This window comes from Salmo trutta, chromosome 10 (genome assembly GCF_901001165.1).
Source record: "Salmo trutta chromosome 10, fSalTru1.1, whole genome shotgun sequence".
Classification (NCBI taxonomy): Eukaryota; Metazoa; Chordata; class Actinopteri; order Salmoniformes; family Salmonidae; genus Salmo; species Salmo trutta.
The window spans coordinates 9,302,849-9,328,746 of NC_042966.1; the positions used below are offsets into that span (position 1 = coordinate 9,302,849).

The 25,898-nt window shown below is 41.9% G+C and overlaps 1 protein-coding gene across 1 annotated transcript; it reads right to left on the reverse strand.

The window, feature by feature from the left end:
• Positions 1 to 15,216: 15,216 nt before the first annotated feature.
• Positions 15,217 to 24,909, reverse strand: LOC115201059 (homeobox protein MOX-1-like). The gene is made up of 3 exons (XM_029764292.1): positions 23,922 to 24,909; positions 18,078 to 18,250; positions 15,217 to 16,031 (listed from the first exon to the last, which is right to left on the reverse strand). The coding sequence occupies exons 1-3, from the start codon at positions 24,409 to 24,411 to the stop codon at positions 15,909 to 15,911; spliced, it is 786 nt and encodes a 261-aa protein (XP_029620152.1). The 5' UTR covers positions 24,412 to 24,909; the 3' UTR covers positions 15,217 to 15,908.
• Between the last annotated feature and the right edge of the window lie 989 nt (positions 24,910 to 25,898).

Here is a 25,898-nt window from a genome sequence, read left to right on the forward strand (position 1 = left end):
AGTCACACTATTGACTGGAGCTCTTGCTTTAGACTTTGGAAGCAATGAGAAAGAGAGGATAGATGAGAAATGTTTCACTTACGTGGGTTTTAATACAGTCTGTATCATTGTGAGACTGTGTTAACATTAACATGAATAGGGGAGAGCAGGGCTTGTTGTCGCGTTGTGTAGGGGAAACCGAGGTTGTCTGTGACAGTGCTCAAAACAAAAAAAACTAGGAGGGTGCTATGAATGTTTACAGTATATCCTCATCATTAGAGATCATCCTTGCCTTTGAGTATGGTACTTTATCTCCTCATGACTCCAGGGTCGCTGCACTGCGGATGACCGTGTGTTCCCTACAGTGTTTCTGTATTGTCTGGGGTTGGGAGTAGTAGTGCAAAAGATACATTTCCAGATGGAAACCTGTGAAGTAGTACTACTATTCTATTCATGTTGTTGATCTATGTCAGTATTGCAAACCTTTTATAGATGAGGACAGCATCTGTGTTTTATATGGCCAAAATCGATATGTTTATGACTTTTATGTTTATGCCCTCAATCTTGAGATATTGCTCTGTCAGTGAATGCGGGACAGAGTTTGTGTAATACATCGACATATGGCCAAAATTGATATATTCATGACTTTCATGTTTATGTTCTAAATCTTGAGATATTGTTCTGTCAGTGAATGCGGGACAGAGTTTCTGTAATACATCGACAGGCTGAGTAGTATACAGTAGGTAAGAAGAAATGGAACAACCAGCCCCACTCTCCCCTAATCCTTGATTTCCGGAGGTTTTTATTGGTTGTCATATCCTCAACTAGACACCTCAAGGCATGGGTTGTTTCAACCACTAAAATGATCCCATTCAGTGAGAGAGAGTACCTTGTATGTGTATGTTTTCTACACAGGCAGTCATGCATGAAACCTGTTTCCCATTTCCCAAGGGTTCCCATGGCTGAACTTTGTCTGGCAGAACTGGGAACCTAAATGATGTCCTACACTCTACCTGCCCCCTCAAATGCACAAAAATAACATACAGTGCACAATGGTTCCTACTTACACACCAAAACTTTTGAAGTAATTATGTCACTTCTAAAGGAAAACTCTGGACCACAGATGTGTTGTATTATCTAGTTTGTGGTGTCTTCGTGGCATGTCAACTTTGACCTTATTTAGGCCTTAGTCAAACATTTTCTAATGACAGCACCCGATGATATACGCATTTGTACTTAAACATTCCTTCCATTTCTCATCTAAAACTTTGGGAACCTGAATCCTTGGAATTTACTGAAGTAGTAAACTGGAGCCTGATACGCAGTAAACTCAGCTATTTATTGATCAACTCATGCTAACATAAATAGCCTTTTTGAGATCATCTCTACTGACACACCCTATGAACCAGTAGCTTGATGATTTCACAATGATGTCATTCGGTATACCACTGATGATGCACCAAATGGCTCAATAACATGTCACACCAAATTACCATCCAAAGACAATAATGACAGAAAACTTTCCACCTACAGACAGCAGATCAGTTCCCCAGCCTGAGACACCAGGGTCTTTGTTATACAGAAGGCTACTGTCTGGCGGCCATGACACCTTTATGACAGCGTAGCACTGATCCCAGGGCACTCAAAGAGCAGTGGTGCTGATGGATGGCTCCTCTACTACCCACCTCCCTTACTGCCAACACCACTTCCTACCACTCCTCAGACCCTAAGACCTTCTGGGCTATTTGGAGAAGGGATCTCTAGTCTCTGGATGGTAGTAGACTGACTCAATGGGCTTTTGTACAAGATGGAGAGGATGGGGGCACAAGTACGCAGCTAGACGAGGGATCGTCTTACCTGGAAACAAAGACTACTGTTCTTGCTGTCATTTTGACACAAAAAAAACCTGATATCTCGTAAAGATCTTGCTAGAGATCATAAAGATCATTGTTTTATAGGCTTAGACATTATGAGATGGGATATCAGATACTGTAGGCTCTAAGTCTCCATGACTGTTTAGACTCCTGTGTCTAAAATGAATTGTGTACATCTTTCCATGCTTGTCCTGAACAGGACCCTCCACATTCAACTTGTGGAGCAACAATATAATTGAGTGCTCCTTTGTGTGATGATTGGGAAAGTGTAACTGCTGGTGGTTTTCCTGCCTCCATGTTGGTCGAGGGAAGAGCAGGTCAGCACTACCAACCAGAGGGAGCAATAGAGCGGGTCGCAGGCCTGCACCGCTGCTCTCCTCTTGGCTAAAGAAACCGTCAAAAGAGCTTTGCAGGAAGTCCCGGATAATTTAATGTCGTGCTCCTCCACTCGAGCCCATCTTTGACTGGCTGCGCAATGGAAGACGGAAGATTTATCTGTCCTGCCGGGGTCACGAATCACTGCAGATGGGGGGGGGGGATGAGGGAGGAGGAAGCTGCTCCAATGACTTTCCCTCACCACATCCTACTACATACTGTACATACAAGCTGCTTCACCAGACTTGCTCTGCTACCCCTAAGGCACACACACACACACACTTTTTTTCCTTGTATCCCCCCTTCAACACAACTGCTGTCTTGGGAGGATGGGGAGGATGTGCGGAAGACATCGCACATTTTCTTCTTCTTCTTCTCTTCATTCTCTGCCTTGCATGTGTGAGAGGGCAAAAAGCAGACCCATTGGAGGGTAGAGAAATGGATGGAATAGATTTGCAAGTGACCTAATATAACAATGAGGATGAAAAGAAAGAGAGGATGTGTCTTATGTCTCTTAGCCCCTGCGCAAGGAACTTGGGAAGAAGGAGGGTTGGGGGTTTGAGGCAGTCTTATTACGTACAATTTCTCCTGGGCCCATTTGGCTTGACGAAACACAGTGTGGTTCTGTCTCCGTGGCAGTGTAGGATGGAAGAGGTGGAGAGCAAGGTGAGGCATGTCTGGGATAGATCCCACTGTAGAGGTTGAAAAAGATGAGACCAACAATAGACCGAACGACTGTTGAATCACTGTTTTCTGATGACATGCTGATGACACTCTAAGATACATGTAGTGTATCAAGCAGCGGTAGCTAGATGGTGGACAACGGATCATTGTCAATGGTGCAACAATACATGTCGGAAAATATAGTGGGACAGAGGGAAACGGAGAGTAATGCTTTGAGAAAGTCTTTGGAGAAGAACCAGCCTTTCTGAAAGTCACCTCTGGTTCTACATTATTATGTTAAATTAATTTGAGAGTGGTTAAATTACTCCACCACCATCCCTCAGCTTTATAAGTCGAAGCAAGTGGCAATGCTGCCATTTTTTATCAAGTTAAAGGGTAGGCTTTTAGTGTTAACATTCCATTGATTTTGTAGTTTATTAATATTACACACACAGCATAATAATAGAACAACGTTCTATCTTAACTTTGTCTCCACACAGGCGAAATACTCACGGTGATGTCCTCCCATGTCCACGCGTCAGTGTGTAGTGGAGGTGCTTCGATGTCAGAAGGGAAATGTTTCCTCAGTCATTCAACAATAGCATCATGCAGATGGGTCTGGGCCCGGAGGCCTGAGCAGGGCCTAAAGGATACGCTTTCATTTCAACGGACGCTTCTTAGTGCTGACCTTCACACCTCCGGCGATCCATCAAACTCTCCTTCCCGTCCCAGAGCTTCTCCCTGTTTCCGGCTCATCGCCGGCTTCAAAATACAAGTATTTGACCCACTCTCAAGTTTGTTGCTGACAGAGTGTACTAGTCATATATCCTAGAAAATCACGTGGATTATCTCAAAAGGTGTAAAAGGGAAGTCTTGCAGCGCGTATACATTTTCAGTTACATTTGAGTAGATTTCTTTCTGTGTTGCAATAATAACGGGCCTCATATGGATAGTCATTGATTTTACAGGGAGAATTTCTAAAATCACTTTGGAGTGTAAGAGTGCTTTCTAGGCCGTTTGTAAATTCAGAGCATTGTCAGACTGTCCATTCCTAAATTCAGAGTGTTTTGCTTGCCCTAGCAGAGCTTGTTATAGTGTTTTCATTTTATTTTGAGGGTTTATGACTGTAACTGTGTTATTGGCAACAATTTAATGACGTTTTTTAGCTGATGTTTACTGACTGCTCGCCTGCTCCCTGCAGACGTGAAACGAACTACCTCAGCCCAGACCAACGCTGGCAAGTGGCAGAGAGACGCTGCTGACAGTGGTCTTGTGAGGTCAGACATAAGGCAATTCTTTGTATGTCCCTCAACTCCTGCCTTGAATCAACAGACCCCCCCACAAAAAAAAACAGACTCTCGGAGAATGAGTGTACAACTTGTAAATAGTCGTTGATATTTCAGTCAGATGGCTAACATAAAACAACATTTATAAAGCTAACATTATCCCTTAGGTCTAGCACAGCAAATACTTGCAGAACAGTGATAGCAATATTTTTTCTGAATATTGACCAAAAAAATAAGATACTCAAAACAGACATATTTTTGCCTCTAAAAATAAAAGTTCTATATAAACATAAAATATGGAAAATTATTAATTCGAAAAATCCTCAATAAAAACAACCCTTCTATCAGATCTTTTAACACTCTAGCGGACTTGAAGTTAGTCATTTTTCTTCTTCTTTCAAGTGGTTTACACAGTAGCAATTTAGTTTTTCCACAGTTGCTTTATGACTAAAACCTAATTAAATGTAACATAGTTTAACCAAAATGCATATTCTATCAGGCAGATGGAGTGTGATCAAGATGGCAAGATGGCGCCGACAGAGAGGATCGCCTCGCTTCTAGTCCTTAGGAAACTATGCAGTATTTTGTTTTTTTAATGAATTATTTCTTACATTGTTAGCCCAGAAAATCTTAAGTGTGATTACATACAGCAGGGAAGAACTATTGGACATCAGAGAGACGTCAACTCACCAACATTATGACCAAGAATACAACTTTCCCAAAGCGGATCCTTTGTTCGGACCACCAGCCAGGGCATTTGATCTGAATCCAGAGGCCGACCCAAAACAACGTTGCTGCAGAAGAGGAGGGGCCTTCTGGTCATACTTCGGAGGCGTGCACGCCACCCACCGCTTCCGAGTATATTACTTGCCAATGTCCATTCTCTAGATGACAAGGTAGACAAAATTATGGCAAAGGGTTGCTTTCCAGAAAGACTTCCAGAAAGACAGGGATTGTAACATACTCTATTTCACGGAAACATGGCTCTCTCGGGATATGTTGTCGGAGTCGGTACAGCCACTGGGATTCTGTATGCGTCGCACCGACAGAAATAAACATCTCTCTGGGAAGAAGAAGGGCTGGGGCCTATTCTTCCTGATTAACGACTCATGGTGTACTCGTGACAACATACAGGAACTCAAGTCCTTTTGTTCACCTGACCTAGAATTCCTCACAATCAAATGCCGACCATATTATCTCCCAAGAGAATTCTCATTGGTTATTGTCACAGCTGTGTATATCCCCTATCAAGCCGATACCACGATGGCCCTCAAGGAACTTCACTGGATTATGAAAACTGGAAACCATATATCCTGAGGCTGCATTTATTATAGCTGGGGATTTTAACAAAGCACATTTCAGAATAAGGCTACCTAAATTCTATCAGCATATTGATTGTAGCACTTGTGCGGTCAATACACTGGATCACTGCTACTCTAACTTCTGCAATACATACAAGGCCCTCCCCGACCTCCCTTCGGCAAATCTGACCACGACTCCATTTTGCTCCTCCCGTCCTATAGGCAGAAACTCAATCTGTATGTACCTGTGACAAGAAGTATTCAATGCTGGTCTGACCAATCGGAATCCACGCTACAACATTATTTTGATCACGCGGCCTGGGATATGTTCTGGGTCGTCACAGAGAATAATATTGGTTTATACGCTGATTCGGTGAGTGAGTTTATAAGGAAGAGAATTGGAGATGTTGTACCCACTGTGACTATTAAAACCTTCCTTAACCTCTCTCGGGTATGTGGGACGATTTCGTCCCACCTACGTAACAGCTACTGAAATTCCAGTGGCGCGATTTTTGAATCGTTAGAAATACTATTACTTCAATTTCTCAAACATATGACTATTTTACAGCTATTTAAAGACAAGAATCTCGTTAATCTAACCCCACTGTCCGATTTCAAAAAGGCTTTACAACGAAAGCAAAACATTAGATTATGTCAGCAGAGTGCCCAGCCAGAAAAAAATCATACAGCCATTTTTCAAGCTAGCATATCATGTCACATAAACCCAAACCACAGCTAAATGCAGCACTAACCTTTGATGATCTTCATCAGATGACACACCTAGGACATTGTGTTATACAATACATGCATGTCTGTTCAATCAAGTTCATATTTATATCAAAAAACAGCTTTTTGCATTAGCATGTGACGTTCAGAAAAAGCATAACCCCCGCAAACTTCCGGAGAATTTACTAACAGTTTGCTAAATTACTCACGATAAACGTTCACAAAAAGCATAACAATTATTTTAAGAATTATAGATACATTACTCCTCTATGCACTCGATATGTCCGATTTTAAAATAGCTTTTTCGGATGAAGCACATTTTGCAATAATCTAAGTACATAGCCCGGCATTACAGGGCTAGCTATTTAGATACCCACCCAGGTCAGCCTCCACCAAAATCACATTTCCTATAAGAAAAATGTTCTTACCTTGCTTGTTCTTCATCAGAATACACTGCCAGGACTTCTACTTCAATAACAAATGTTGGTTTGGTCCCAAATAATCCATCGTTATATCCAAACAGCGACGTTTTGTTCGTGAGTTCTAGAATGCTTCTTCACGGTCTCGCGCATGGCGCATTGGCGTGTCAAAAATGTCTAAATATTCTATTACCGTACTTCGAAGCATGTCAACCGCTGTTTAAAACCAATTTTTATGCCATTCAACTCGTAGATTAGTGATAATATTCCGACCGGGAGTATGCATTGAGCCTAAACAGCCGAATAAAATTTCTCCTCAGAAGCGACTCATGCACGCGCATCATTCAAAGGTCCTCGGAGCAGCCACTTACAAAAGGTGATAATGTGTTTCAGCCTGAGGCTCCCTCGTAAACCTTCAGGTTTTTCGCGGGCTCTGAGAGCCTATTGGAGCCCTGGGAATTGTCACGTTACAGCTAAGATCCTTACTTTTCAATAAAAAGATGCAAGACGCACGACTCCTTGTCAGACAGGGTACTTCCTGCTTGAAACCTTGTCAGGTTTTTGCCTGCCATAGGAGTTCTGTTATACTCACAGACACCATTCAAACAGTTTTAGAAAATTCAGAGTGTTTTCTATCCAAACCTGAACAATAATATGCATATTCTAGCTTCTGAGTTGGTGTAGGAGGCAGTTAAAAATGGGAACATATTTTTTCCAAAATTCTCAATACTGCCCCCTAGCCCAGACAGGTTAACAAGAAACTGTGGCTAGATGGCGGCATTCGCGCAAAACTGAAAGCGCAAACCACCGCATTTAACCATGGAAAGATGACTGGGAATATGGCCGAATACAAACAGTGTAGTGATTCCCTCCGCAAGGCAATCAAACAAGTGAAATGTTGGTATAGGGACAAAGTGGTGATTGACAGTCGAAAGCCTTAGCCAGGTCGACAAATATGGCTGCACAGTATTGTCTTTTATCAATGCTGGTTATGATATCGTTTAGGACCTTGAGCATGGCTGAGGTGCACCCATGACCAGCTCGGAAACCAGATTGCATAGCGGAGAAAGTACGGTGGGATTCGAAATGGTCGGTGATCTGTTTGTTAACTTGGAAGACCTTAGAAAGGCAGGGTAGGATAGATATAAGTCTGCAACAGTTTGGGTCTAGAGTGTCTCCCCCTTTGAAGAGGTGGATGACCGCGGCAGCTTTGCAATCTTTGGGGATCTCAGACGATACGAAAGAGAGGTTGAACAGGCTAGTAATAGGGGTTGCAACAATTGCGGTGGATAATTTTAGAAAGAGAGGGTCCAGATTGTCTAGTCCAGCTGATTTGTAGGGGTTCAGATGTTGCAACTCTTTCAGAACACCAGCTATCTGGATTTGGGTGAAGGAGAAATGGGGGAGGCTTGGGCAAGTTGCTGTGGGGGGTGCAGGGCTGTTGACCGGGGTTGGGGTAGCCAGGTGGAAAGCATGCCCAGCCATAGAAAAAGGCTTATTGAAATTCTCAATTGTCGTGGATTTATCGGTGGTGACAGTGTTTCCTAACCTCAGTGCAGTGGGCATATGGGAGGAGGTGCTCTTATTCTCCATGGACTTTACAGTGTCCCAGAACGTTTTGGAGTTTGTGCTACAGGATGCAAATTTCTGTTTGAAAAACCTAGCCTTTTCTTTTCTAACTGCCTGTGTATATTGGTTCCTGACTTCCCTGAAAAGTTGCATATCGCGGGGGCTATTCAATGCTAATGCAGAACGCCACAGGATGTTTTTGTGCTGGTCAAGGGCAGACAGGTCTGGAGTGAACCAAGGGTTATATCTGTTCCTGATTAAAAAAAAATTGAATGGGGCATGCTTATTTAAAATGGTGAGGAAAGCACTTTTAAAGAATAACCAGGCATCCTCTACTGACGGAATGAGGTCAATATCCCTCCAGGATACCCGGGCCAGGTCGATTAGAAAGGCCTGCTCACTGAAGTGTTTTAGGGAGCGTTTGACAGTGATGAGGGGTGGTCGTTTGACCGCAGACCCATTACGGACGCAGGCAATGAGGCAGTGATTGCTGAGATCCTGGTTGAAGACAGCAGAGGTGTATTTAGAGGGCAGGTTGGTCAGGATGACATCTATGAGGGTGCCCGTGTTTACGGATTTGGGGTTGTACCTGGTAGGTTCATTGATAATTTGTGTGAGATTGAGGGCATCTAGCTTATGTAGATAATGTAGCCTAATGTTATGCTGCTGTGGCAGTACTGCTGATATTTAAACTAGGTACCTTGCTACACACACTTGACCGGTAGCATCTCAAGCGATGCATGTTTAGATACTGGGCCCGAGCAATCTCCGTAGCCTACAAAGCAGGCTGGTAAAAATACACAACCGGCATACATGATCTCTGTACAGGGCAGACCAACAGACTGGGTAGGGGTGGCGAACTTGATGACGTCACGACGACTTGGGAGCAGTGGGTTCAGAACAACAACGGGGAAAAAAGTTAAAAAGGGCATTTGGGGAGTGCGAGGGCAAAGGGGCAGGTGTTCGGGCACAGGTAGACCCCTATCTATGCACGTGCCTGAACGCATCCATAATGTTATATATTACTCTTTGCAATCCTTCACTCATGCTGCCAAACATACCCTTGTAAAACGGATTATCCTACCAATCCTTGACTTCGGCGATGTCATTTACAAAATAGCCTCCAACACTCTACTCAGCAAATTGGATGCAGTCTATCACAGTGCCATTTGTTTTGTCACCAAAGCCCCATATACTACCCACCACTGCGACCTGTATACTCTCGTTGGCTGGCCCTCGCTTCATATTCGTCACCAAATTCGTCATCTATAAGTCTTTGCTAGGTAAAGCCGTGCCTTATCTCAGCTCACTGGTCACCATAACAACACCCACCCGTAGCACGCGCTCCAGCAAGTATATTTCACTGGTCACCCCCAAAGCCAATTCCTCCTTCGGCCACCTTTCCTTCCAGTTCTCTGCTACCAATGTTTGGAACGGACTGCAAAACTGAAGCTGGAGACTCATATCTTCCTCACTAGCTTTAAGCACCAGCTGTCAGAGCAGCTCACAGATCACTGCACCTGTACATAGCCCATCTGTAAACAGCCCATCCAACTACCCCATCCCCATACTGTTATTTATTTTGCTCCTTTGTATCTCAACTTGCACACTCATCTTCTGCACATCTATCACTCCAGTGTTTAACCTCTATGGGCTAGGTGGGACGCTTGCATCCCACCTACTCAACAGCCAGTGTAATCCCGTGGCGCGATATTCAAATACCTTAGAAATGCTATTACTTCAATTTCTCAAACATATGACTATTTTACACCATTTTAAAGACAAGACTCTCGTTAATCTAACCACACTGTCCGATTTCAAAAAGGCTTTACAACGAAAGCAAAACATTTGATTATGTCAGCAGAGTATCCAGCCAGAAATAATCAGACACCCATTTTTCAAGCTAGCATATAATGTCACATAAACCCAAACCACAGCTAAATGCAGCACTAACCTTTGATGATCTTCATCAGATGACAATCCTAGGACATTATGTTATACAATACATGGATGTTTTGTTCAATCAAGTTCATATTTATATCAAAAAACAGCTTTTTACATTAGCATGTGACTAGCATGTGACTAGCATTCCCACCGAACACTTCCGGTGAATTTACTAAATTACTCACGATAAACGTTCACAAAAAACATAACAATTATTTTAAGAATTATAGATACAGAACTCCTTTATGCACTCGCTATGTCCGATTTTAAAATAGCTTTTCGGTGAAAGCACATTTTGCAATATTCTGAGTAGATAGCCCGGCCATCACAGGCTAGCTATTTTGACACCCACCAAGTGTGGTACTCACCAAACTCCGATTTACTATTAGAAAAGTTTGATTACCTTTGCTGTCTTCGTCAGAATGTACTCCCAGGACTTCTACTTCAATAACAAATGTTGGTTTGGTTCCAAATAATCCATAGGTGTATCCAAATAGAGGCGTTTTGTTCGTGCGTTCAAGACACTATCCGATGGGTAAAGAAGGGTGACGCGCCTGACGCGTTTCGTGACAAAACATTTCAAAATATTCCATTACCGTACTTCGAAGCATGTCAACCGCTGTTTAAAATAAATTTTTATGCTATTTTTCTCGTAAAAAAGCGATAATATTCCGACCGGGAGTCGTTGTTTTAGTTCAAAGACAGAGAAAATTAAAACATGGGGTCGCCTCGTGCACGCGCCTCAGTCTCATTGTACTCTGATCGACCACTATCAAAATGCGCTAATGTTTTTCAGCCAGGGCCTGCAAAGCCAACATTCATCGTTCTGGCGCCTTCTGAGAGCCTATGGGAGCGTTAGAAAATGTCACGTCATGCCAGAGATCCCCTGTTTTGGTTAGAGATGATCAAGAAGGCCATGAAATGGTCAGAGAGAGCGCTTCCTGTTTGGAATCTTCTCAGGTTTTGGCCTGCCAAATGAGTTCTGTTATACTCACAGACACCATTCAAACAGTTTTAGAAACTTTAGGGTGTTTTCTATCCAAATCAAACAATTATATGCATATACTGGGCAGGAGTAGTAACCAGATTAAATCGGGTACGTTTTTTTATCCGGCCGTGCAAATACTGCCCCCTATCCCCAACAGGTGAATTGCTATATTGTAATTATTTCGCCACTATGGCCTATTTATTGCCTTACCTCCCTTTTCTTACCTCATTTGTGCACACTGTATATAGACTTTTTCTATTGTATTATTGACTGTATGTTTGTTTATTCCATGTGTAACTCTGTGTTGTTGTTTGTGTCACACTGCTTTGCTTTACCTTGGCCAGGTCGCAGTTGTAAATGAGAACCTGTTCTCATCTAGCCTACCTGGTTAAATAAAGGTGAAATAAAAAAATAAAAAATAAACATTTGTGGTATATATTATTATGAGGTGAATGACTCATTCATAACTTTCGATATAATGGTAATGTAGGTGCCATAACCACTAGATCACAAATACAGTACATCCTTTTTTGTGTATAGTAGTGGTGGGTTGCCCTAAATCTCTTTAGTTATATCTGCATTATGTAACTTTTTGGGCAACCTGACCAAATTCACATAGAAATGTGAATTAGGGATCTGTCATTCTTATTGAAAGAAAGTCTAAGAGGCAGTATATCCGTTCTATGTGTGCTATTTCTAATCTTCCCTTTCTTAAATTATGTTTTTGCGTCTTTTACTTTTGTTTTTGTACAGCAGTTTCAAACAGCTGAAAAACAATATTTTTGGTTATAGAAAATATATTCCACAGCAGTTTACACTATACTAGCTTGTTTTGTCACATAAACTGAAATTAGGCAAACTATTCTAATTTTAGCAACCAGGAAATGGCAGAGGGATTTCTGCATAGTGCACCTTTAAATATAGAATTTAGGCCCATTTGGCAGCTTTCACAATTAGTGTTTTCAGAAAACTTATCTTCTGTGCTTTGAAAGGCCGTTGAGAGAATGCTCCCGTTGCCTTGCGTTGCAGGATGAAGTCACCAGCTGCTCATCCAAATGTTTTCTTACCAGCGACTTTACTGAGATACCCACAGAAAAAAGTAATATCCACAAAGCAGCAAGTCTGGAGTTATTTAAAGAAGGTCCTTCTTCCACTAAAGTCTGCTTTCAAAATCAGAGCTGGGTGGATATTGACGGAATGGCCACTATCCTTATCTTTGGGAGCCACCCCAGAAACTTTTATTTTAATTTCTGTGCCACTGTCAACTAGGATTTTGCCAGAGATGGGAAATGACGATACTCTTAGAACTCAATGTCGCATGACTTCTCCGCTGCAGTTCTTTCAAAGTTCCTAGAGAGAATGCTTCTGGTAAACTAATAACATCTAATACGATATACAAGATTAACCGGGATGAAAGAAAATATTTGTATTCTTTTTTTTCTTTGTTGCAATAATTCACTGTGATAAGTGGAAGGAATATCTAGTATTTCAACGTTTTTGGCAAACATACAGCTCCCGCAGAACACAATACCATCCAATTAAATGTCATCCATAAATTTGGCCACCCTGTACCTTTTAAAGAAACCTTACTGGTACAAGAACAACATTAAAGTTTCATTGGTTTACTCAAGTGATATTAATACTATCATTACAATTGGACATAGTTCATTTTGACTACTATTACCGCTAATACAATAATAGTCCCTAATAGGGACCCAATGCGGAGGAAGTGATGAGAGGATCGGCTCAGAGCTTTCCCATCCCCAGCAGATGCTGCGCAGCCTCGCCGGGTCAGTGCTACAGTCACACTTGACCCCTATACCGTGGGTGTGTATGGAACCTCTCCCCTAGTTGGTGGAACAGAAAGGGCAATAACCTCCAAAGTCTTTGTTTGGGCTGGCCAGGCTGAGCATAGACCGGCCATTGTAAGTCCCCGGACTCCTATGCTTTACCTCTTGTTTTCTTTGGGAAGCAGGAAATTGGATGACTGGCTACCTGCTACAACAACATCCTGTACTTGAGAAGCCGTCTTTTCACCCATACCCACCTATTATTTCCCCTTTCCATCATACGCAAGTGGTCAGCCAGCAGACTTCTGGTTCCTAGGGGCCCTCGCGTGGGCTTGTCTGAGTTCCACTCGGGTTGAGATCAAATTGGCCCCAGCCAGATGCTTCCGTTGAAAATAGTTTGGGGGCCAAATAGGGCTTTAGGAGCCAGATTCCACCTTGTCAGGTTAATGGTGCTTTGTGAGCTGATTGAAATGGCAGTGATGATGGTGTGCAAAGCGAATGTGATCATTCAAATGCAGTCCCAGATCCACTTATGCCCATGTCAGTACCACGTCAGATAAATGTACTTCCAGCATAGGGATCTTTTTAGGGTGTATTACTATTAGGAAGAACACCAGACCAGACAAATTCCCAGTGTAAAAACATCCTAGAGGATTATTCTAATATATACCAGGTTTTGTGTGGGAGCAAATTAGTCTAATCAAATCCTACTTAGACATGCTCTGGAACTTTGGCGACTACTAAGTATTTTTTAAACCTCTCGCTTTGGGCTGTCAATGTATAGTTCACACATAATCTATGAGCAGAATTATTGTTTTACCTCAATTAGTCACAAAGTCCCTAGTTTGAAAGCGACTGTTTTCTTGGAAGCTGTGCTGTGCCAGCCCCCTAGCAATTTGAGTTGCAGCCAATGAGCTTCAGCCCCTCGCCATTTGAGTGACAGCTAGCAAGATGCACACACAGCAGAGTGAGAGAGAGAGAGAGAGCAATGATGTGGTGCACATACAGTATCTTCACATATGTGACTTGGTATACAATGTTCGGGCACTACTTTTGGCTTGGAGAACTACTTTCAGAACTCCTAGCTAAAAAGTATACAAATGTACCGGATAATCTCTGTAAAGGGCGACTGCACTTCCTAATTTTTTTATTTGGTTATTAAGAAATGCTAGCGCCCATGACTGAATTCAAACGTGAGTTGGTTTTGGAGTTTGGTTTGATGTGGGTGTGTCTTGTGTGTGTTAGCAGGTGGGAAGAGTTAGCCATATAATTTCGCCAATTAGCTTCAGCCAACTGGTGTGTGACAGTGGAAAAGTTGGTTTGACTTTGGATAGCTTATCTCTGGGGATAGTTAGGGGCCGTCAATAAGTTACACAATGTAAATGGGACAATATTTTCATGTTGCACATAATTTAGTTGTTTCCAATATTTGTATATGAATTTCTACAATTTATAGTTGGTTTGAGGTTTTTATGTCATTGACATTGGGAGCTATTGACCTTTTCAAATATTGTCCCATGTACATTGTGTAATTTACTGATGGTCCCTAATTAGCCCCATAGGAATATCAAATGTCAAACCAAATTGTCCATGGGCATTACGATCAGGTCGTGTGCAACTACGCTCCAAATTGATGATTACTTGGGTGCTGCCAGCTGTGGGCAGGATTGAAATAAACCCAACCCAAGGAAAACACTTACGATACCCTTCTTTCTGCGACATACAATTTTTCCTATCATCTCGCAAATCTCCATTTTGGACGAGACTGACTTTATGACCAAAATTATCCTATTTTCACTTTGTAGTAAATTTTGACACTAGAATACATGTTTCTGACTTATATCGATGCCACTTAAGCCATTATCAAAACAAGAAGTTGCTTTTTAGGGGCAGCCGCTCTTTTCTAAGAGTGTGGTTCTATATGAGAGGGTTTTGTATTTCTCTCTCTCTCTCTTTCTCGCTGTGTCTCGCTCTGTCCATCTCTCTCAAATCAAATCAAAGTTTATTGGTTTGCGTACACAGATTTACAGATGTTATTGCAAGTGCAGCTCTCTCTCTCACACACACACACTCTCACACACACACTCTCAGGCACACAGACACTCTCAGACACACAGACAGGAAAAGAAAGAAAAGACAGTTACGGTAGAGACAGACGTCTGCAGACAGTTGTCATAGAAAATGGACTAAGTAACCTGTCAATGCCAAAGCATTGGCTATGCCCTATAGTCGGGCCAAGAAGCTCCATGCACTGTCACTTCATAACTCACATGTGGCTGGTTTGGAAGAAATGATTAAAGTATTTTTCTTTCTTTTTTATGATTTATTAATTTTTGCAGATTTCAAATGGCAACATCTGTGTTTTATCAATATCATTCAAATGTAAAAAAAAAAAGAAGAAAAAAAAAAAAGTGTATTCTACAAAAAACCTGACAACACAACTTTGAATACAATCAGATTTTGGGGCACTTAAGGCTTGGCAACGCTGAAACGCTTTGAGTGTCTGCAGGTGGCTGTAGTGAAGCGTCGAGGGCCACGGTTACGACGTGAGAACTGAGGCGATGTCCTCAAACAAAATCAAATCGTAGACCTGACATGTCATCACTGAGCAGCAAGCGCTCACTTGGGAAGGGAGATAAACTCTGCAACTAGCTAAGATGGATCCATTCCTTCGTTTGTTTATTCCAATACTCCAGCTCAGTCAATGCTCCAGGAGTTAGATCGTAGGGAATACAGAAAATGTTACAACCCCTTTGAAGTTAGATCTAATATTGTCCTCATTTGACAGAGAAGTTTAAAAAATACTTTGAACATTGGCAGACAGAGCACTATAGTATTTACAATCGGAAACACACTGGGGTTCAGACTGCATACAAAGTCTCTAGAAGAAATGCTTTGTTCCAACAGCTGACTCTCCAGGGATATTATACGATGTCTTGTGTTCTCTATGGATGTCCATTTGGCGTTTGAGGGCCTCCTCTCCTCTCTATGTGTTCACTCTGAGCTGGGTGAGGCAGCAGAGTCTATGTCATCTGTCTCCAGGTCATTAGGGGAAGCAGGCTGTCCTCCTTTCACTCTCTTCCACTTCATCCTTCTGTTCTGGAACCACACTTTCACCTGCAGGGCATAAACAGGAAGTGTCACTACATTTTCTACATAGTGATATATATATGGATGTTTGGGATACTGAGTGAGATTGTTTCAATCATTTTCCATATGTTCATATGATAATGTTTATTATAAATAAGCATAATCCCACAACTTTCCTCACCAGGTCAGTACATCAGTCAGGTGGGTGTTTTTTTTGGTGCTTGTGAAGAGCGTGCAGTCTCATTGTAAAGTATGAATTTAGGTTTGGATTACAGTTAAGTCAGTATCATATCATCAATGTCTGATGAAAACCTTGTAACTCAATTTTTTGTTTAGATTTGTTGAAAGCAGTAACTCTGTACTCTGTACATTTCATGACTCTAGGACCAATAGTGTTCAAAATAGCTTCTGAAGTTTCATAATTGTATGTTCATTAGTGGGAAAATATGCCACTTTTTTTCCATTTCCTGAAGGGTTTCTGTTTTGTAGATAAGAGGTTTTCATCAGACAGCATCAATATGTAGGTTGCAGTAGCTAATGAGCTCTCTGGATCATTCTACAATATCACTGACATGACTTACGACATAATTTCCTCGGACCCAGTCAGTCGCTATCCTGTGTCGACTGGACCCACATGCTCAGGGGAGGGCAGTGCCTGACCTCCGCGCATCCCTCTCAGCATTCCCCACGGCAACACTGGGACAGACTAATCCGTTCCCACACTATTTTTATTAAGACTATCCCCTCGTCTGATACTGTCTGCCACTCGTGACTGAAGGAACGTCAGTCTGCCAAGATGTGTAGGATGTGTCGGGAAAAAAAATCACCAAAAAGTTGAGCCTAAGTTGCAATGGGACTCAGAGCCCGGAGTGTAGGGCTGGAACCTAGCTGGCCTTGAGCACCAGAGGCCTGGGAAATTCATCTAAGAGCAGGCTATGTGCGGTCACTGAGAAACTATGGGCTCGTTAGGAGGAGTGGGGAGTGGGGACGGGCTGAAAATGGAGAGAGGAACAGAGGAGACTGCCAAGTCCTTACAAATGTTTGCCTTGTCTCGCCAGGTTCTAAGATCTGCTGCCCAATCACAAAAGAAGGCTTCAAACATCCCCTGCTCTGGTTGGTCACCTATTAGGATGAGCGCTATTAACAAGAAGCGAACTGAGACAGTAGTTGTAGGCTGCAGAGAATCAACTATGTTCCAGCTCTCTATATCAAGAGCATTGTTAAATATGTGTCCGTTTTTTTAAAACAATTTGTGGTTAATAATATTACCCTTTAAATCACATATTCTCATCCAATCAACAGGCTCTTCTCTTATTTGTCAGGCAATCAGCTGAAAACATGCGCTTTTCATAGACCTCTTCTTTCTATTCCTCGGGAAAATGAATGCTGATAAATCACTAAATACTGTGGTTGTGTAGAAACATTCTGGTGTAGGTGTTGTGTGTTTTATGCCAGTGGTAGAAAAAGTACCCAATTGTCATACTTGAGTAAAAGTAAAGATACCTTAATAGAAAAGGACTCAAGTAAAAGTGAAAGTCGCCCAGTAAAATACCACATGAGCAAAAGTCTAAAAGTATTTGGTTTTAGTATCAAAAGTAAATGTAATTGCAAAAATATACCTAAGTATCAAAAGAAAAAGTAAAAGTATAAATAATTTAAAAATCCTTAAATTAAACAAACCAGATGGCACCATTATTATTATTATTATTATTATATATATATATATATTTTATGTATACATAGCCAGGGACACACTCCAACACTCAGACATAATTTACAAGCGGAGCATGTGTGTTTAGTGATTCTGCCAGATCAGAGGCAGTAGGGATGACCAGGGATGTTCTCTTGATAAGTGTGTGAATTTGACCATTTTCCGGCCTTGCTAAGCATTCAAAATGTAACGAGTACTTTTGGGTGTCAGGGAAAATGTATGGAGTAAAAAGTCCATTATTTTCTTCAGGAATGTAGTGAAGTATAAAGTATAAATTGTAAAGTAAAGTGCAGATACCACAATAAACTACTTAAGTAGTACTTAAAAGTATTTTTTAACTCAAGTTTCATGATCTTCATTACCTGTCTCTCTGTGAGGTCCAGGTTGACGGCGATCTCGTAGCGACGCAGTCTGGTCAGGTAGTTATGGTGGGTGAACTCTGCCTCCAGTTCCCGGAGCTGCTCTTTGGTGAATGCTGTACGCTCTTTCCTCGCTTTGCAGTTAGAGTCCACCTTGAAGTTGGAGTCCTGAATATCTGGAGGACATCAGAAGAGGAGAGAATTGTTATTTCAATAGCACTGCATGATTAGCCTATGCTATGATATGCAGTAGTGTTGAGAAATAATTCTGTAAAATTCCGTGCACGCCAGTTTGCTACAGCAGGAAAATAATCCTGCAGCAACAGGAAATGTGAATTATTATGTGGATTATAATTAATGGAAATTTTTTAAGAGGTTGATATATTTTCTTTTAGGGCAAATCAAGTCTGAAATTTCAAGGTGCAAATTAAAACTTTAGAAGTCTTTTTTAAACTCAAATACACTACAAGTTTGCATTTCCTGCTTTGCAGGAAAGTTCTCATCAACAGAAGAGTGATCAAATTAACATCCTACATCTGTACCTGCATTTATGCGTTGAAGGAGTACCACTTGGGTCTACAATGTCTTGGCGTGTATATTGGTTTAGAACTGAATTTGGACACAAGTTGAGTGGTTTGTATGTCTGGTATTAGGCCGTTTCGCAAAGAAGAGGTCAACCAACAAGTCTTTCGAGGCTCTAGTCGTACACTCAGAGAGCGACCGGACCACCACCCTACGTGAGACCTCCCTGACCACACTGACCTGAAGTCCCACTCACTGAGTTACACTATCTAACCACCAGTGCGGCAGTCAAGTCAACGCTCCTTTGCCCTGCAAAAGGGGCCGCCTAACCAGGAGGCAGAGGGCTTGAGTTAGAGAGGAATGCAGCGGAACATCGTTAAACCCTCTAACAAAAGAACAAAGGTGGGGATTTGTCCGGCTCAAGCGTGTGCATCTCTGGGAAGATGGGAAGACTTCCCCTCATGGGCCAGAGGAGAGGAGGCTGAGGGCCATGGCACAGTAACTCACACACAAGCTGTCAGCCTCGCCAGCCTCTGGAAAATAGGAAGCCTTCTCACCCGTGTAGCAGAGCATAGGAAAGAGTAATTATGAAATCATGTGCTGTAATTACTATGGTATTCATATATGTGTGCATTGTGTTTATTGACTTACAAACTTTATTAACCTATAATGAGAGTATGACAAATTTGTACGACAGGGAATATGAAGGCTATTGTAAAATGTACAGTATATTAGGATATAAAATACTGTACATGAAAGCCATTTAATAATTCCTTGTTAGAAATCTCAACTTTATATTAAATGGAATGATTTTAGGTAACAATTCTGCATAGGTAGCGACACTAGCTGCTGATGTAATCTCGAGAAAATGGTTCTAATTTGTCAAAGTGAGAAGTTCTGCTTTGGACTTGCCAGAGCGTGGAGCCAGACTGTGAAAAGAACTGCAGTGCCTGGTCCAGATGTGACTGGGCAGATCCAGACTCTGTGTGTGTGTGTGTGTGTGTGTGTGTGTGTGTGTGTGTGTGTGTGTGTGTGTGTGTGTGTGTGTGTGTGTGTGTGTGTGTGTGTGTGTGTGGGTGTGCGTGGGTGGGTGGGTGGGTGTGTGCGCATGCGTGCGTGCGTGCGTGTGTGCACATGTGCCCGTGTCCTTCATCAGACTCACTGTGTGTGTGTGTGTGTGTGTGTGTGTGTGTGTGTGTGTGTGTGTGTGTGTGTGTGTGTGTGTGTGTGTGTGTGTGTGTGTGTGTGTGTGTGTGTGTGTGTGTGTGTGTGTGCACATGTGCCCGTGTCCTTCAGTGTGTGCTCGCATGTGTGTCTGCATGCGTCTTTGCCTTGCGTGTGCATAGCCATGCATACCCCCAACCCAAAACATCTTCCCGCAGCCAAGACTCCCATTCAGAGAGACCAACCTACCAACATGTGGTCTATAATGCCTCATGTTGAGAACGCCGTATTATCATAATTAAAACCCAGATAAGGGAAACGTGTTCTACGTATGCTGCTCTACTCTGGCCTGGTGAGGAGGAACTGAGTAGAGAGCAGGTTTAGCTTGCTGAACACCTGGCAGGACAGATTTAATGGGCACACACACTGGCCTTCACTAAACAGGCCCCAATAAATATCCTGCACAGCCAGAGCCCGTAAACTGGAGGGGAGAAACTCCTGGACCCAGCGGGACTCCGTAAAACAAACATCATTTGGCATTTCTGGGAGATGGTGCAAAAGTAATTTGTCTTAATTAACACTGAATTAAGCCCATTGTAAACAAGTGGGTTTTCAGACTCAAACAGAAATGAAAATGACTATTTAACTAATGACGTGACTAGTTAGTGTATTAAAGTGTGTGCCAAGGTTTATGAACATAATAAACACATGTGTACATCTCCAAGATGTTTTTCTTCACAGTAAAAATGGTGTTGAAATTTGTTTTATATCGGAGTGGTAATATGTATACTAAAGTTCTTACTGAAAGTGTTTAGAGACTTTATTATTATAAAGTTGATAAGTTAACAATGATGTTGGTCAGGCTAATGGATTAAAATCACCCTGCAATTTTCATATATTTAGCAGCACTATAAACATGTTCTAAATACCATTAGTTACATAACAGTCTCATATATGTTTCAGTATTAGCACAACAAGGTTCAATAAAGTTAAATGGTTGGCTATGATAAGTATAGTATTAAAAGCATTTAAGTGTCCACTATTCAAATTGAAGGACTATTGTAGTGGAGTTGGATAAATACAGACACATTATACCTTACCTTACTTGATTTAGATGAAACAGAGCTTGTCTAAACTAGTTCTTACACGATGGCTTATAAAACGTATTAAAACCTGTAGATAGACCTGACATTCCTTCAGCCAAAACATGTAATAATCTGCACATCAGTAGAGGTTGAACCTTTTGAAACGGTTGAAAGTATGAATGAAGGTGAATCCATCACCATGTCTTAGAGCTAGCTATATGCTTGTATACAACCTGGCCTCAGAGCATTTTGTATTATTCTGTATGTAAATCCAAGACACTCCATTTATTATGATATGCTATGCATTACAATTTGTAGGATATGTTACGAATTGTAATTCGTACAATATGTTACGGATTGCAATTCGTACAATATGTTACAAATTTGCAAACCGTATGACATGTTACAATTTCCAATTTGTTGTTGCTAATGTTAGCTAGGTGGCTAGGTGACTAATGCTAATGTTAGCTAGCTGGCTAACGTTAGCTAGGCTAGGGGTTAGGTTTAGGGTTAAAGTTAGGAGTGTTAGGTTAAAGGGTTAAGGTTAGGGGAAGGGTTAGCTAAAAGGGTAAAGGTTAGAGTTAGCATTAGGGGAAGGGTTGTCTAACATGCTATGTACAGTAGGTGCAAAGTAGCTAAAAAGTAAAAAGTAGTTGCAATGTTGCGAATGAGCTAAAAATGCTAAAGTTGACCATGATGAGATTCGAACACCCTCCTTTTCTTTTTTTTGCCTAAGTAACCTCATGTCTTATGTAACCATACCAAACGTGACATATCATACTCATTTGAGTGTCATGGATTTACATTTACTATGTTACGTCTAGTCTATGAGACCAGGCTATTATATACTGTAGCATTGTGTCAATGCCATAGATCCCTTTCCTGCAGTCAAATTACATTTACATTTTTACATTTAAATTAAATTACCTAGTTGCCTCATGGGTGGAATATTATTCATATTTTTTCAAATTTCATCAGTAATAAAAATTTAAAAATGAAATGACGAAAATCTGATTTTGCTATATTTCAGTCTTCTGTGAAGTACATAAAGTGTATTATTGGGATGCAAACTCAAAATTAAATACATTTCAACTCTATATCTGACATGGTACAGGTGTCTGCTTTTTTTAAACCATGTGTGTGAGGTGTGTACTTTTGTTTCAAAGTAGATTGAAGACTACCAAGAATTACTCTGTATGACACTGATTTAGCCCACTGCAGTAAAAGGTTAATACGGGTATTTTCCCAATACTAGGTCAAAGTATTCAATTCAGGTTTGAATGGTCATCTATCAAATACTGGGTAGTGGTCAATCATGTTGCATGTGTTCAGTGGGAGATACTGTTACAGCTTAATGACAGGAAAATATCAATGGATAAGAATGTAAAAGTGGGGTTGCAGGCAAGTGATTTTACCAGACGTGGTCTGGCCTGTTTTCACTGGAGTGAGGGAGTTACACTAAGGTAACACAAGAAAAGGGGGGGAAAAAAATCTATATTTCTCCATTTAAGTGCCTAAGGCCTGTGTCTGCTGCCCTGTGAAGGAGATCTAACATTAGACACGTTTATAGAATAATGTCTCCAAGCCCAAAGTGATTTTTCTAAAGTGAGTATTGCATTTTAGCTTTGGCCATCCTAATATAGCCAGTAGCCACGCGAATACTGATCGAGAAGGTAATACATTTATTTATCTTCAAAACAATGTCCCCTATTCGAGAGAGGTTCAAACGTTTGGTTTCCATAGCATGGCTGAAAGCTGAAGGGAATGCCTATAGCAGATGTGCTGAAAAAAGTGACGTTCACTTTTCCTCTCTTTCAGCTAGCATGAAATTGGGAATATATTTCAATAACATATCTATAGCTAGAAATTAAATATAAACAGTTCCCAGTGCCATTAACTAAAATGGCCGGTCATTAAAAAGTGTGTGACTTTTAGGAATTAGCACTTCATGGATATCAGTTTCTGCACTAGAAATTTGGTTTGATTTCCTGTCACTGAATGAAATAAGATAAGAGGAATAGATTAGTGAACAATAACAACTTTTTTTTAAAGTTAGAAGACTAAACTCTTAACTGAGCATTTGAATATGGTCCTGAACTGAATCATAAATTCATATTTTTTTCCCAGTGAACTCTTTCAGTTGCGTTTGTGTTGCATCAGAAATAGTACTGTGGCGACCGGTATAATATCACCAGGATATTTAAACATAGTTCCTTAAGTGTCTTTCTCTACTAGCCAAACTTAACAAATATCCGTTGGTGTTTTGTTGTTATATCCTTGTTTACGGTAACAAGTTTACATCAATAATTAATGGGGAATTGCAAGTAATTAACAGTTGCCTGTTGGTGTTGATATTAAATGAAATAGTTCGTGGAGCTTCTAATACTTTTAATAGTAGTATTTATAAAGACATCTAATGATATATCTGCTATTATGGACCGTGATACTATATATCATAGGAATATGAGATACGCCAAGCTTATTTTGCTGACAATCATCTCATTTGATTTATACCCGCAGTGATCCTGAAAGCCTTCGCGACTCAATGAAACAAAGGGTACGCGGATGCAACAGAGAGTTACAGGAGATGTTGCATTAGTCATTTCAACGTTTTAAGAGCCCTCGAACAATGAGAGGATGCAACTGGTCCACTCGGAGTGTGTCTTGAGCACCAAGTGTCGTCACCTTTAGCATACCTATCTGTTGAGGCTCTAGGTTGACTGCCTTTTGGTGAGGAAACAGATACAGAGATTCTGTCCCATCGCCAGCGATGACATGGGGCATTAGTGAATGTGATACTGTATCGTGGTACACTGGTAAAGTAGTCTGGTGAGAGTTTCCCTGCAGAGTAACACATCTATCTAGTGTATTCATGAGGAAAAGGGGTTGGTCAAAATGAATGTCAGCTCTGGGAATCATGTTTTACTTTCTGTCTCTGCATGGCATTTGACTTGAATTTGCACGCTATGTCGGCCTGCTGAAGTGGTCACCCATGTCTTTTCCCACGTCTTTTCAGTCATGGTATTTACCAGCAGCACACCCCAACTGATCCCGTCATGACGTCTCATTGACTCACCTATTACGTCCCTCTTCCTCTTGGAGCTCTTCTTCTCTGTGTCGGCCGATGCCATGCTCTGTGGCGAGTACTCCCCCTTCAGACACCTGGGCACTGCCCCTGGCAGCCTCTCCCCACCTGTGCTGTCCATCTCCCCCCCTACGCCCCCCACAACTCCTCCACCAACCACGGCCACGGGCATCACCCGACAGGCCTCCTGCCCCCGGCCCCGCGTCTCACAGGGGGGAAACTGCCAGTCGGCCCTCTGGAAGCCTGCATGGGGCTCTTGGTAAAGTCTGTCGTCGCGGGGGTAGGCGGTGTGGGACGCGGGCACCAGGCAGGAGGTGGAGAAGTCTGTATAGGCAAGGTACTCAGGCTTCTGGTGCAGGGAGAAGGGGGCCTGCTGGTAGGGCGACTGGAGCCCCGCTCCGGGGTGAGGGTTCCTCACGCACCCCCAGATGGGGCTGCCGGGGTGGGCGCTCCGCATGCAGCTGCTGGTTGTCTGATCCATGGCGATAAACACAATAAACACTCCCTCACACACACACACTTAGTCAGCCTCACACACTTCTGGAGTGAAGTCCTTGCTGAGAGCTGAAAGTCCCTTCAGAGTGTTCTCTGGTTCTGTCAATATGGGGTAATAATCCACTTCAGCTTTTTTATTTTAGAAGCACATCATCTCTCCGGCACATCCAACTCTGGAAGAAGTTACTCTCTCTGTCTGTCTGTCTTTCTGTCACTGACCGTGGCTTGTTGACTCTCCTCAGTCCAATGTGTAAGGATGGACACCTTCCTCTGGTTAAGTTGGTCTCGCTCTCTCTCCGTCTTGCATGTGTAACGTTGTAGAGAGCAGCGCCTCACACACACTCACACGCACACAACCTGACCCGGCAAGTGGACAAGTGATCTGACTGGCTGCGCTGCTAGAGAAGTGTTAGGCTAACCCCTGCGTCCGCACACACACACTCACTCACACACACGCGCAGACACACACTCTCCTGACCGGGCTGGCTGTTTTCACAGTTCTAAGATATTCCTGACAAGTGGTCCCTCCTCCCTTTTTAAAACGCAGAGGTGGGAAAGAGTGGCAAGTTTATGGGAGTGTAACGCGACCCTGCAGAGGAGGAGCCCTGGCGGCCACATGTGGGTACCCTGTGACCAACCCCACCAACTCTGCCTCATCAACTATTCATCACAGGGGAAATGTTATATGCACATCTAATGGGCTTTCCAGACGCGCCGCGCTTTTAAAGGGACATTGTCTGTAAAATATAAACGCGAACACCCACATGGGAGTAAGGGTCCAGCAGGCGGATTATTCTACTCCTTAGCGGGGTTTTTTTTTTACACACAATTTAGCCCGACACTCTTTGGATGAAAGTTGACCTCCACCCCTTCACTCTACACCCCTGATCCCAGTCTGTCTTCTCCAATCTACATTTTCGTCTCTCCGCATAAGCCAAAGTCCTTCTGTATGTGTTTAGTCTTGAGCTATACAGCCTAATCGGCCTGGCAGGATTCCACTTAGCTTTTGTGTGATAAGTCGGTTGGATTTGGTAGCTAACAACTCTCACACCTCTTAAGTACACTTTACTGTAGTGAGATGGAATACGGGATTTCAGAGCAGAGTTTTAGATTTGAGATGGTCCGTTATTGATAATTCATTGTTCATTTTAATATGTATTATCTTGGAAAATGTTTTTCAAGATTTCTGATTGATTGTAGTTTTACTGTGCAATATTTCACCTTTTTTTTATTGAACCGTGACATGCACTGAACTGTGACACTGTCAGCTGGTTTTATTTGCTCAATATTTTCTGAGGGGTGAAAGATAATGAATCACCAAAAAATATATGTCTGTTTACAATACAGTCAAATTAAATATCCGTAAAATCAGATCTATATACCACTCAAAGCCCTTGGTTATGGTATTGTACAATAATGTTCTGAGATATTGTATTTAAAATACATTTCTACGTTGCTGTTTTTTTTTTAACT

Coding starts and splice junctions, on each gene's coding strand:
- LOC115201059 (XM_029764292.1), bottom strand. CDS start 24,411: ATGGATCAGACAACCAGCAGCTGCATGCGGAGCGCCCACCCCGGCAGC. Junction 18,251..23,921: donor GAGGAAGAGGGACGTAATAG/GTGAGTCAATGA, acceptor GATGTCCTCCAG/ATATTCAGGACTCCAACTTC. Junction 16,032..18,077: donor TGGACCTCACAGAGAGACAG/GTAATGAAGATC, acceptor TATGCCCTGCAG/GTGAAAGTGTGGTTCCAGAA.